At 39.2% G+C, this 14,071-nt stretch overlaps 1 protein-coding gene and 1 pseudogene across 1 annotated transcript; both read left to right on the forward strand.

Moving 5' to 3' along the window:
• The first annotated feature begins 659 nt into the window (after nt 1-659).
• Nucleotides 660-6,139, forward strand: LOC140928664 (solute carrier family 15 member 4-like). Its single transcript, XM_073378442.1, has 4 exons — nt 660-1,039; nt 3,005-3,687; nt 4,258-4,648; nt 5,510-6,139. The coding sequence occupies exons 1-4, from the start codon at nt 763-765 to the stop codon at nt 5,857-5,859; spliced, it is 1,701 nt and encodes a 566-aa protein (XP_073234543.1). The 5' UTR covers nt 660-762; the 3' UTR covers nt 5,860-6,139.
• Nucleotides 6,140-9,331: 3,192 nt separating this feature from the next.
• On the forward strand, nt 9,332-12,877 carry LOC140928665 (solute carrier family 15 member 4-like; annotated as a pseudogene).
• Nucleotides 12,878-14,071: the final 1,194 nt, after the last annotated feature.

Below are 14,071 nucleotides of genomic sequence, written 5' to 3' on the forward strand. Positions count from 1 at the left end.
TAAACATTATTTTCCGTTCGTCACAAGCCCTATCTAAAACATTAGAGTATTATCGCATGTTATTTCATTTTCTGTAGTTGTCAAATCCTCCGCATTAACCCTTTAAGTCCCAATAGTGACCATGATCAATTTTCTCTTAACGATATCCATACATTGTCAAGAGATTTGGTTCTGAGAATTAATAAAATGAACACCTACTGCTTTGCTTTGATCTTTTATCAAATTCTCTCAACTCATTCTTTAAGGAAATATATAAAGATCAGTTTGGAGAATTTGTATGTGGATATAATGGGACTTAAAGGGTTAACAATTCATTCCACACCCACGACGCCGAAGTGTACGCTTCAACAGCGTTTTCTTGTTTTCCCTTAGTCTAAGGGATATTTCTTCAGCATAATTTTCTGTGACAAGAAAAAAGTATACACTTGCAGTGCTGAAAGCCACTAGGTCACACCAGTTGAAACGAGATATCCTTGATATGTCCTGCGGTTTTGGCAAACTTTGGTGGATTCGCAGGAGGCACTTGAACCTAGTGCTTGCTAAGGTCGTCGGGGCGTGATAGAGCGTAGAGATACGTGACTGGAGGCACTTTCGCATCTCAACCGAGCAGAGGTTATTATACACATCCAACGCCGGTTCAAGTGTCTTTCGAAGCCGAGCAGAGGTAGGTTTGATAAAGTTTAAAACTAACCTTTGATTCAGGACTGAAAAAATGCTACTTTATGTCAGTGATAACAGTATTCTTTTTCTTAGACCCACGTCATGGCAGAAGATACTTGTTCATTGATCCAAAATGGCCAAAGAAACTGTGAAGCGACAAACAGCAACACCGGTAACGAAGCTGGAGAAGACCGAAGAAACTCAGTAGAACAGCCCCCTAGGATGAGAACCAGATACCTTGTGGTGCTGTGCATTTTGTTTGTCGAGCTCTGCGAGCGTCTGACTTTCTACGGTGTGACCGCCAACCTGGTGTTTTATTGCAAAGATATTCTAAAGTTGACCTCTCCATTACCCAGTACAATTACTTTGGCTTTTCAAGGTATGAGGTAAAATAATTCATACAGTATGCTAAATTACTTAAATGAAGCCGTGACCTGCATTAGTTTTGCTAGTGTCACGTGCTGAGTCCTATTTACATTGACTTGATGCGGAAGCGTTGTCAATTAATAAATGTAGATGTAGATGTTACAAAGAGTAGGCAAACTGAACTTTACTTAGGTTGTTTACCATTTAAACAAAATTCCGGAAATTTTGGTTAGGAATTTTCGTTCGGCAAGAACGGTACGTGTAGCCTGCGAAGCGCAGACGCATTTCGCAGGCTACGGTACGTGCCGTTTACCATTTGCCAAAAATTTCCGGATTGTCGCGCCGCGCTAGACTGGATTCTAGTTACAACATGAAACTAGTACGAAACTCAAGAAACTTGTAAATGGTAAACGAATTTCCATTCAGAACGTCCCAATCGGGAAAACGGGACTACCTTTTCAGAATTTCCGTTTGTCCCGGGAATTTTCCAGTGGGACGAACCAAAAAGACGTTTACCATTTACATCCCAACCGAAATTTCCGATGTGGTAAATGGTAAACAACCTTTACTCTCACTGGCTTACGCACTTGACAACTGAACTTGTAACCTGCCTGCAAGGCTTAAAGGTACATGACAGAGGGATTTACTGCTAAGAATCCCGGCCTCTTATTACATAGGTTGTCTTTCTATAGTCTAGTAATATTGAAAGGTAACCCGACCGACTATGAAGCCAAACTTTAAGCACCGCTTTGCTGTCTTCCTCTTACGTCATCATCCAAATGCAAATAAAGAGACTAATCGCATGCTTGATTGAATTAAAACTGAAGCGTACCCCGAGTATCTCTATTCACAACCAAAACTTAGTTTGGCCAACATTCTTTTTCTCAGCTGTTCAGCATCAAAAGAATCGACCTTACACCTCTATAAATGATTTGTTTTTAAGAACAAACTTCTCACTTAAGGATGCGGAACTTTCTACTATACGCTCTTGGCTCGTCACGCTTTCATTGAGATGTTAGATTTTGTATGTGTCATAAAGAACTTTAGTGTGCCACGTGGAGGGTATGTAGTCAGGAAGCTGTTTTTTAACGATATGTCTGCGACCAAGCTTTCGTTGAACCGGACATGATATTTTTGTAAGATATGGACACTTCCTCTAACTACGTTTGGCATTCGCCAAGTTCGTCCGCGAAGAAAGCTAAACAGGTTCAGCAATATCACGGTTTGCCAAAAAATGATTGACACAGCATTTCAGCTGACAATCAGAACTGTCAACTGAGATGAATAATCCACTTCCAAGTTCACAAAGCCTCGGTAGTACAAGCTAGTGTAATTCATAACCCTTCCCTACAACAGAAAGGAGTGGTCCGAACCGTCCTAGACTGAGTTGAATCTGCATACTTAGCTAGTAAGTGAGTCAGGCATATTTTACACAGAATCTTCTTTATAAATTAAGATTTGTTATTTCAAAGAAATAGAGATTCAAGCCAAAGAACGAAAGCAGGATAAAGCATACCAAGTGCAATTTATGGTTGGCCAGTGAGAATCGAGCGACGTTTCCTTGGTTACAGAAATGTACGATGCAATTTCACTTGCTATCACACTTGCATTCTACACAAGCTATCAGTGAGAGTCCGATTCCTCGCCGGCAAACCACATTTTCACATGTCACTATTCAAGTGATGTTTAGTTACGTTTATTCAGTTGGGTGGCCTTTGATGATCAGACACATCTTGTGTTTTACTTAAGAAGTTTGAAGAGGAACGGGGAGGTGAAGTCCAAAATAAGATCTAAATCCACGTTTTACTCCTTTAGTACCGTTTTGTCCGTCTTTTGCTGTATAAGATGAAAGACTCCCAATCTTGCCGTCAAGGGTTTTGATTGCATTGTTTGATACTTACAGTATGTCAAACTTCGAAAGTGGTTCAGTCATCTACAGAAGATGGATTTTTTTATTTTTATTCTTTAAATTTTTCAGGAACATGTTTTTTCACTCCTTTAATCGGTGGATGGTTAGCTGACACCCTACTCGGACGCTACAATACCATATATGGATGCTCGCTTCTCTACATGGTCGGTACCTTTCTTCTCACGGCTACTACTTACAGCTACCCACCGACCTATGCTCTGAGCATGTCAAGTAAAGAAGGATTTTTAGGCGTGTCACTCATCCTTATTGCCATAGGAACAGGGGGAATCAAGGCCAACGTTTCTCCGATGGGCGCAGATCAAGTGAAGGAGCAAGGAGAGCAAATGGTGCAGAAATTCTTTGACTGGTTTTACTGGTTTATTCAAGTGGGCGGACTACTTGCTTTCACTATTGTTGTGTACCTTCAACAGGAAGTGTCATTTTTCTACGGTTATCTAATAACAGCGGTTTCAATGACGTTTGCGACAATTCTGCTCCTTATTGGAAGAAAAAGCTACAAACTGTACCCTCCGGAGGGTAGTTACTTAACTGACTCGTTACTCATCATTGGCAAAGGCCTCAAGGATAAATTCTTATGCAAAAAATCTGTTTCCAGGAGCCACTGGCTTGATGGGGCGAAGATAACAAAGGGGGGAAATTTCTCTGAGGAAATGGTGGAAGGAGTAAAGTCAGTAGTCCAACTATTGCCAATCTTTTTAACTTTTATTTTCTACTGGACAATATTTGGGCAGGTAAGAGCAATTTTTATTTTCTTAAGTGTATAAGTGAGTTGATTAGAACGAAAGGAAAAATAGCTAGTACTCATTATCAATATAATCGTTAAAATTTTTCATCATCATCATTATCGTCCTCATCATCATCATCATTATCATTATTTCTTCATCGTGATCATCATCATCATCATCATTATATCGTCATCTTGATCATTATCGTCATTGTCATCGTCATCATGAGTGGTTAGAGCATTCGAACTAAGACTCGGAGGGTCCTGTCGTGAGTTCGATTTTGATCTGGAGCTCGGAATTTTTTCTGAGCTTTCTGTTGTTAGAAGTTTCCTTCTTCTAAATTATCATCATCGTCATTATTATCATCACCGTCATCATCATCATTATTATTCGACTGCCTTCGAGATAGATGCCATACCACAGGGTCGTATCTCCATTGCTCTCCCAAGTTCTTCAAAGGCTAACCCGGCTTAGCTGAGGCGAAAGAGGAGGGTTGGAGGATAAGGCTTCCACGGCCACTTCGCCCTTTCCAAAAGTCTTGTTAAATTGCTATAACTTTATTTTCTTTTTCTTTAGGGACTTACCACCTATGTCCTTCAAGCTTCTTACATGAACTTAAAAGTCACGGACAATATTTCATTTCCTGCCGCATCACTCAGCCTTTTTGAAATCAGTTCGCTGCTTGTTCTTATTCCATTTATCGACCGAGTGGTTTACCCAGGTCTGCGACGTCTTGGTTTTAATTTTACCCCACTGCGCAGAATCGGAGTTGGGTTGCTGTTTGCCGCGGGCTCGGTTGTTATGGCAGGGGTTATTGAAGTTGAAAGAAAACATATTATAAAGACACATGGAACGTTTGAGCAAGACGTGTTTGATAAAACCGTGAATGCATCCACTATGAGTGTGTTTTATCAAGTTCCTCAGTACATTCTACAGGGAACAAGTGAGGCTCTAGTAGGCGTTACAGGTAACAGTTCACAGTTGTAGTCTTTAAAAACGTTCGTCCTTTAGACTCACCACAAGTTTAAGAAATAACGTTTCTTACTCAATAAAAGAAGAAGGTAGTCAGTAAAGGAAATATTAAGGTTTAAAATTGAAGCCTGTCTTTAACCGATCAGTCGTTTCAATTTGAAGATATTTAGTGTTGTCGGTTCTGCTCTGGAAAACCTGGAAAGTCATGAAAAAGCATTTTATTTTCCATGCCTGGAAAATTATGGAATTTAACTGTTGGTCCTGGAAAGTCATGGAAAATTAGTTTTGTCTGATAGATAAGTTACTGCAGATGACAAGGCTACAGTGACAATGTAAGTGATAAAGAGAAGTAACTAACCAACGCAAACGGCAGACAATGTGGTGGACACCAGAGTTTGTGTCTGTTGAACTGTGTAAAACAAGGAAAGTTTTTAAAATTTTTGAAAGTAACGGCTAAACCTAAGGCCTTGGAAAACTTAAAAAGGTCAATCCATGGAAAAAGTTATGGAAAGTCATGGAATTTCAAGAGCTCAAAAGAGTACCGAACCCTGCGCTTCTGTTGGAGAGGTCCCGAGTGTGATTCTGTGATCTTAAGTCCTTGTTTCCACTTCTTTCCTTTCCGTATAGCTTCCAGTAGCTTAATTGCATTATGAACGGAGCACTGATGGAGAGAGGGGGTAAACTGAACGCAACGTCGGCGTCAGCTTTATAAGTCGCCAGATGATGACTATTTCGAGTTACCGAAGAAACCGTTGCGTTTGTTTATCATCAACACTGAACATAACCTCCTATCACCCCTCCCTCCCTACCCTTTACCACCGGCAAGTAATTTAGCATCGTTTCTTTTTTTTTTCAGGTCTCGAATTTGCTTATTCCCAGTCCCCTACCTACATGCGCGGAGTAGTTATGGGTTTGTGCCTAGCAATGATTGGTTTGGGTTACTACGTAGCTTCAGCGTTGGCTTCCATTGTTAAACACGCATCAAATGGTGATTGGTATCCTGAAGACCTCAACAAAGGATTTATGGAATACTACATGTTCCTGTTGGCGGGACTTATGCTGGTTAATGCTGTTGTATTCCTGTTGATAGCTGTCAAATATCGATATGCTAATTATGATGAAGAAATGACCTATCCGGAAAATCAAGATAGAAACTTGCGTAAAGGAAGTCCAAATGACTACCAGAGTATAAGCGAAGATCCTTAGTTAGATAAAGCTCTGGTGAACATTTCTCTTATTGTTGCATCACGCTTTTATATCTAAGGAACCTGTCAATTAGGAAATTCAAATGATTAAATAAGAGTGTTTATAAAATCGTTCCAGCCGACGATTTGTTTGCAGAGTCAATGCAGAGTCATGCCGGTTACTTAGGAAGTTTAAGTATTCACAACGATCAAGATTTTTATACTAAAAAAATCCTAATAAAGACTTCAGAACAAAACATGTGTAACTTAGGTGTAACTTAAAGACATAAAGGAATCTACCACATTAAGTAATGGTCCGTGTAAAAGGTAGGCAGGCGAACGGCAAAAGTGATTAAAAGGTGCTAACTTTTAATCATTAATTTCAATTAAATCAAGCGTTCTGATTGGCCGAAATCCAAAAATCGCCAAAAAACAGTCAGAAACGTGACAAAAACACCTTTTGTTAGCTTTATTTTCCCCATTCCCCTGTCTTATACCTCACGGCCAAGTTTCAGCATTGTTCTATGCGCCAATCAAAAGTTAGAGCGGAAAACGTGCAACACACGCGCGACCTTGTTGTGACCCCATCTTAGTGTGACACTTGAGATGTTAGGAAATTTGTCTTTTACCCGAAGAAATCTCGTCAATTTCTTCGTGAAAAATCTGCATTTTTTCTTTATTGAATATTTATCTCAAATTTACTGTATTTTATCATCGGAGTGATGGTCAAAATGCTCTTAAACATGGTTTGCTGCCGTCCTCGACATGCCGAGTCGCCATGTGGGAATTTGGGCCCGGCGTAGTTGTTTTCGTTGTCAGGCCGGATCAGGAGGAGATCAGAATAATTGTGGCACTAGAAATTGGAGTACAGCTGGGCATAAAAGGAGAAAGCGAAAAATTTGTTGTTTTTACAAGGATGAATTTATTTCTCGAAGAGATGTAGAACACTTGACCTTGAGGTAAGCTGAATTCAATAGATTTTCGCACCTCCGCGCGCATTATGTGTTATTCATGTGTTTGCCCCTTTCGAAACTTCCATATTCCGTGTATCTTTACCCATCTTTCATTCGATTTTTTTTCTCTCTAGACTGCTTCATCAAGCGAAATGGAAGTTCGCCTTGGACCTTAAGTTAAAATGAGCGAATTGAAATTTGTGACACGTTTGCATTTTGTACCTTTGAGTTCTGAGACGGAGAATACCGAGACGGAAGCCGCTTAGGTATCATAAATAGCTCTCACTGGTGTTTGAGTTTCTCTTGGTACGGAAGATCTAGCGAGCATGACTGTAGCTTGCCTTTATTTTTTCCAAGGACGAGAGAGATTGTGAGAAGGATTTTTATAGAGTAATATCAAAACCTTGAAAACAGATAAACTGTAGGAGAGCTTTTTCTGAAACCCGATTATCCGAACATGCAGGAATTTTTTCTATCTGGGCAACATCCTCTTTTTTTCCAAAAGCAGAACATTTAGATAACATTTAGATTTGATTTTGTGTACTTGTTGTTGTTCTGTATGGTGGCCGAATATGAACGCGCGACATTGGCGCGTTCGCCAGATTCGCCACGTGAGAGTGAATTGCTGCTGTTTACGATCATGGTTTTGACATTTCTTTTGTGAGAGGCGACGTAAATGTTGTTCCCAACGTCGCTGATTGATGTAACACTGTGCTCATCTTCGTGTAATTTCATATCAGTTTAACTTCCTCGGGTTTGGCGCATAGAAATCTTTTAAATTTTAGATATGTTATATTTTTTAACTTAACAAAGCAATAGACGAAATAAAAAGTTGTTCGAATGAGTCTTAAGCTATCTTAATTCAACTTTAAAATTCAAATTTCGCGCTTTTAGCTGTATTGACCAATCAGAGCATTCAGATTTAATTTGATTAGAGAAATTAGCGCCTGAAAAATAACTGACGCTATTGCCGCGGGCTATTGTTTTTCTGCCTGCTTCTTAGCTGGACCATTACTTAAAGGTTTTTTCCTCCGGCTCTTCTTCACCCCAAATGGACCAAATGTCAACAGTTAGTTTTATAACGCTTTGTGAAGGCAAAAATGTGAAAATTTGGACAAAAAGAGCGCAAAGTTTCACCCAATTTTGGCATGATATGCTTTTAAAAGAAAATGCAATTTATTTTGACTGTCCTTCTTGTTCTTTTATTGTTATAAAATAAACATTCACCTGCAACTCAAATCTTTGTTAGTACATTACATTTGAGTATGACACTCGAGCCTCTACTAATAAGGGCCTCCAGTCTCGGTTCATTTAACGGCATACAGATTTCCATACAGATTTGAATGTACAGTAAAAACCCGTCACTAAGAACCTGGTTTTTAAGAACCTGTTAGGCTAAAATTTGCCTCTTAGGCCTCCTCTATACAAGAACCTGTTTAGCCTGAAATTTAAAACGGGTTCTTATTTTTAAAATTTTTTTAAAAAAATTTTTATACACTCGGACAAATAGGATAAGTCAACATTCAGGATCCCCTTGGGAGACTTAAGTGCCTTATCACCCCAACTGGAACGTATTGGTATGTAGATATTATGCAAAGAATAAGCTGAACACCACTAAATACTCTTAGCTACAAATATTTATTTTTCCTTAAGAAAATAAAAACAACCTATTTAAGAACCTAAATAACCTAAATTTGTCCTTATTACCATTTACATAAGAACCTATTTAGGCTAACTTAAGAAAAAGCAGGTTCTTTGTCGCTGGTTTTTACTGTACTATTTTTGCTTGGGTTTGTTTACAGCGTATTTTTTGTATTTTTTACGCTTTTATATTTTTAACGCTAAACATGTTCTAAATGTCCCTTAAAAAATGGTGTCACATCACGCCTCTGCGTACCTCCCCATTCGTCAGACAAAGTGAAACGATAGTTGGTCTGATATCAACTGAGACGTCTTTATATGCTTCCCGATAACATACACCTAATTGCATTAACTTTGTTATACATGTACAAGAAAAGTGAAAAAGGAAAATAGGCTTATACGAATAAATTAGCCTTGCAAATTACATATTGATATTTTGATAACCCCGAAGTCACCTGGTATAAGTTTCTAATCAGTTGAGTTTTATAGGAAAGATAAAATGGCCTCTGATTTGTAAAGGATTTCAGCCTAACCCTTAATGTTGTGAGAGTGGCGTGCCTAATTTATTCCTATTTAGCTTTTTCCAATTTTTTTTCTTTTTTTCTGTGACAAAGTCGTTTCAGTTAAGGTTACTTTAAACCAAAAAATGGAAATAAGAGACTTATGCTACTTATACACTGATGTATAGCCTATATTTTAAAGTTTAATAAACAAAGTATCGTACACTTTATAGGTAACTAATAGTCTAGGAAATTGAGATTAATGAAATTTGTTCACCATCGGGCGTATCCATTGTATATGAATTTAATAAAACTGCACTTTACCGAAGTGTTATTTTTAAAGACAACGTTTTGGAGTCTTGCGTGACCTACATGTTTTAAATAGGTGGCCGATTTGTTCCTGGGTGCGCGTCAGCTACCTTTATTAGATGCCGTGACGGGCTCTTCCGCATCGCTGCATCAGCAGGTCCGAACCTTTCGTTGAAGTCGGTGTACCACGAATCTCGTCATTCGTGGCAGATTTAACGTAGGTTTGTAACCTTTTGAACTGAATCTGCTTCTCGCTAATATTTGTTTTTGAGTAATGTTAATATAATGTGAACGACATCGATGTCATATACATGTTTTTGCCTAAGGGTAAACTTCACTATGGCGGACCGCGATGGTTCTCTATTGATCCAAGATGAAAGAGACAATGAAGAAGCAGACAGCAACAGCGAAGTTGAAGACGGTCCAAATTCAGTAGAACAACCCTCAAGGATCAGAACCAGATACCTTGTGGTGCTGTGCATTCTGTTTGTCGAGCTTTGCGAACGTCTGACTTTCTACGGTGTAGCCGCCAATCTGGTGTTTTATTGTAAAGATATTCTCAAGTTGACCTCTCCATTACCCAGTACAATTACTTTGGCTTTTCAAGGTATAATATGTGTTTTTCAGAAACATTTTAATGAATTGCATTCATTTTCTGAACTGAGCAATGAACAAAACTTAAGCCTTTAATAGTTGGGAAAGTTTCTTTCATGACCGGCTTGTCATGCGAGCCTCTGGGGAAGGGGAAGTAATATATAGAACATGACAAGGGAGCTCCTTTTATTGTCTAAACTGTACATGTCTTTACAGTCTAGTCAAATCATAACTAACTTGCACTCAGACCAAATTTTACTTTACTGAACAGCACTGTGATATGCCGTCTTACGTGGTTCGCGTTAACCGTACCAAGCGAAACCAAAATCTGATTTGATCACGAGTTACATCTAAACCAAAAATAGATCCTCTCTTTTTTATAGGACGCGCTCAGGCAAGTGTTCCCACAGGACACCCAAGCTTGAAATATCAACCTCTGCGTTGTTGCGTAACCTTCGATTTGGGGAAAACTTTTGTTTCGACAATATTTGCATTAATATGGTTTTCAGCTAACGTAACACAACAAGGTTAATTGGAAATTATAACATTAAAAGAAAAACTTAACTGTCTGAGTGCTGAGGTCTGCACTCCAGTACCTCACGAATGAAGTAAGCAGTCTCGCTATTAAAAAAATATATTTCTCCTAGGTACATGTTTTTTCACTCCTTTAATCGGTGGATGGTTAGCTGACACACTACTGGGACGCTATAATACCATATATAGCTGCTCGCTGCTTTATATTGTCGGCACCATGCCACCATTCTCCTTACGGCTACTACTTACAGCTACCCACCAGCCTATGCTCTGAGCATGTCAAGTAAAGAAGGATTTTTAGGCGTGTCACTCATCCTTATTGCCATAGGAACAGGAGGAATCAAGGCCAACGTTTCTCCAATGGGCGCAGATCAAGTGAAGGAGCAAGGAGAACAAATGGTGCAGAAATTCTTTGACTGGTTTTACTGGTTTATCCAGATTGGTGCGTTACTTGCTTATACCGTTGTTGTATACGTTCAACAAGAAGTGTCATTTTTCTACGGTTATCTAATAGCAGTGGTTTCAATGACTTTAGCAACCATTCTGCTGCTTTTTGGAAGAAACAGCTACAAACTTCGGCCACCAGAGGGGAGTTACGTAACAGACACCTTGCGTATAATAGGCAAAGCCCTGCAGGAAAAATTCCGCTGCAAAAAGTCTTTGCTTTCGGTGAATCACTGGCTTGATACGGCAAAGATAACAAAAGGAGGAAGTTTTCCTGAGGAAAAGGTTGAAGGTGTGAAATCTGTGGTTCAACTGATGCCAATTTTTTTTAACTTTTATACTCTACTGGACAATATATGGGCAGGTAGGAGCAATTAATTTTTATCTTTCCTTGAGCATCAGACAAGAACGGGGGTAGGGATGAAATAACGGCTCCTTGACAACTGGACAAACAAAAGATTTGAATTATTCGAAATTATATTAGTATCGAACCATCTGATTACAGGCCGTATAAGTAAAAAAGAGAAAGATCTTCTTAAGGATCTTTAAGTGCCCTAATGGTAGCCAAGTAAAGAAGCCCATGACTATTTTTGCTATTTCCCCTTAGAATTGCGTTTCCCTGATTATTCTTTCTTCTTTTTCTTTAGGGCCTAACCACCTATGTCCTTCAAGCTTCTTACATGAACTTAAAAATCACACACAGTTTTTCATTTCCTGCCGCATCACTCAGCATTTTTGAAGGCCTTTCATTGCTTGTTCTTATTCCATTTATCGACCGAGTGGTTTACCCAAGTCTGCAGCGTCTTGGTTTTAATTTTACCCCACTGCGCAGAATCGGCTTTGGGTTGCTGTTTGCCGCGCCGGGCTCAGTTGTTATGGCGGGAGTTACTGAAATTGAAAGGAAACACATCATAAGAACACATGGGACATTTGAGCAGGAAGTGTTTAATAAAACCGTGAACGCATCCACCATGAGTGTGCTTTATCAAGTGCCTCAGTACATTCTGGAAGGGACAAGCGAGGCTCTGGCTGGAGTTACAGGTAAAAGTTACTGCCAACAGCTTTTTTACAAACCTGATATCAGCTCAAATCAATGATGATTGTTCTTGATGGATTAAACGCATAACGATATCTAAAAGGTTATCTTCTCTTTCTTGCTCCACCGTAGCGTGCGAGCTTTTATCATTCACCTTTTCCCGAAACACTGGAGGTTGATAGGCTGATCCAGGCAAAACAGCTCTTAAGGCGCTTTTAAGCCCCTAAAAGCAGAGTCATAAGATTTTTTCAGTATACTGAAAATCCAACGGAAATAGCAGAAGGGCTACCAAAGCCTAGCTAAAAAACACGAACGCATTTTGAAAGTGTCTTAGAATGAATGAAAGCTGGATTAAACTTGAAAACACCAGGTAGTTCTACCCCTGGTAATAAAATTATGGTTGACATCTTTTTAACGTCAGCTTAGTGGCGAATTTCTGATTCTCGGCCTATTTGCAAAAAACCTAACTTCAGAAACCCGGGGGGCGGAGGTACTTGGGTCAGGTTTTGCTGGATATGTGCCGCTCGCTGGCCGCACAGAATCCTTTGCCCATTATTCAAGTCTATTCCGGAGTAGAAATATGTGCAGTGTTGTGAAGAGGTGTATGATTTCTTTTCCACGTAACCTCCTCTTACTTCAGATACAGAGGGAAGTTAATATGTAACTGACGTTTCATTTTAGGTCTCGAATTTGCTTATTCCCAGTCCCCCGTAGACCTGCGCGGAGTAGTTATGGGTGTGTGCCTGGCAATGACTGGTTTTGGTTTCTACGTGGCTTCAGCGTTAGTTTCCATTGTCAAAAAGGCATCAGATGGTGAGTGGTATCCTGAAGACCTCAACAAAGGATCTCTGGAATACTACATGTTCCTGTTGGCGGGACTGATGCTGGTGAATGCCTTTGTGTTCTTTTTGTTAGCAGTGAAGTATCGCTATGCTCATCATGATCGAGAAATAATCTTTGCGGAAAGTCAACATGGAGACTTTAGCGAGGAACGTATAATCCGGTAAAACACAGCAAAATCGAGGTGTTATGGTAACACCAAAAAAGTGTAAATTTTTGCAGCTGTGTGAACACCAAATAGGTGTTCAGTTAACACTACTGTCGTGTATATTTACACCAAAATGGTGTAAATATGACCTACATACGATCCTGAATGCGTTTAAAAACACCTTTGCAGTGTTACAGCAACACTGACCTGGTGTATATTTTCTCTAGTTTAGTAACACCAAAATTGTGTTAACGTAAACCAATTTTGGTGTTAAAATACACCAAAATATGTCTCCTTTACACTGTTCTGGTGTTTTTGTTACACTAAAAAAGGGTAATGATGACACTGAATATGTGTAAAACCCATTGCAGCTGTGTGCACACCAAAGTCAGGTAAATTTACACTACTGGGAATTTTACACTGTATTAGTGTAGATCAACCCTTCCAATTGTGTTATAACACACCGTTTGAGTGCTGAGCCAACACTATTTGTAACTCATGAAGAAGTCTTAAAAGTAGACAAAGTAACAGCTACGACAACAACCTGTAAATTTACTCCCATTTAATTGCTTTACCCTGATAGTAATAAAAACTTTGTTCTCTTCAGCATTCAGTAAAACAGCATGAATTAAAACAAGTGTTAAAAACTAAGAGGGCTGTACACCGTAGGTCTTTCTTTTCTAAGACTTTTTAGGGAGGTTAATACGACAATGACGGCGACGAAAATGTTACGAAAAAAGCAATAGATTTATATTAGCAAAGCAACATCTTTGCACGTGCATCACACATTTTTGCTTATTTTCTTGCCGTTGTTGCACGACTACGACATTTAACTACCTAATTTCACCAGTTTTGCGGAGGATGAGAGCACACTGCATGAGAGAACGATTTTCTCATGCAACCTTTTTTTAAAAATTCAAATATCAATATAGTCCTATACAGAACTACAGAAGCCAGAGAGATGAAATTTGAAACAACGTAGATCTACTTTTTAAGAGACGTTTTTGCCACCGTCGTTGTCGTCGTTCGGCTTAGCTATTGATGTGAAAGGCAGATTACACAACAAGTCGTGCAGATTTAATTTTAGTTTGCTTTAATTACGAGCTTAGAACTGATTCAGTTCATTCATGAGCTGTAATACCTTAGTCGGTATAGTTTAACATTGTCCATTCAAAACTTCTCTCTGGGACAAATGAATGTGAGTGTCTGCATTCTTTCGGATATTCTATATTACA

This window comes from Porites lutea, chromosome 2 (assembly GCF_958299795.1).
Source record: "Porites lutea chromosome 2, jaPorLute2.1, whole genome shotgun sequence".
NCBI classification, from domain to species: domain Eukaryota; kingdom Metazoa; phylum Cnidaria; class Anthozoa; order Scleractinia; family Poritidae; genus Porites; species Porites lutea.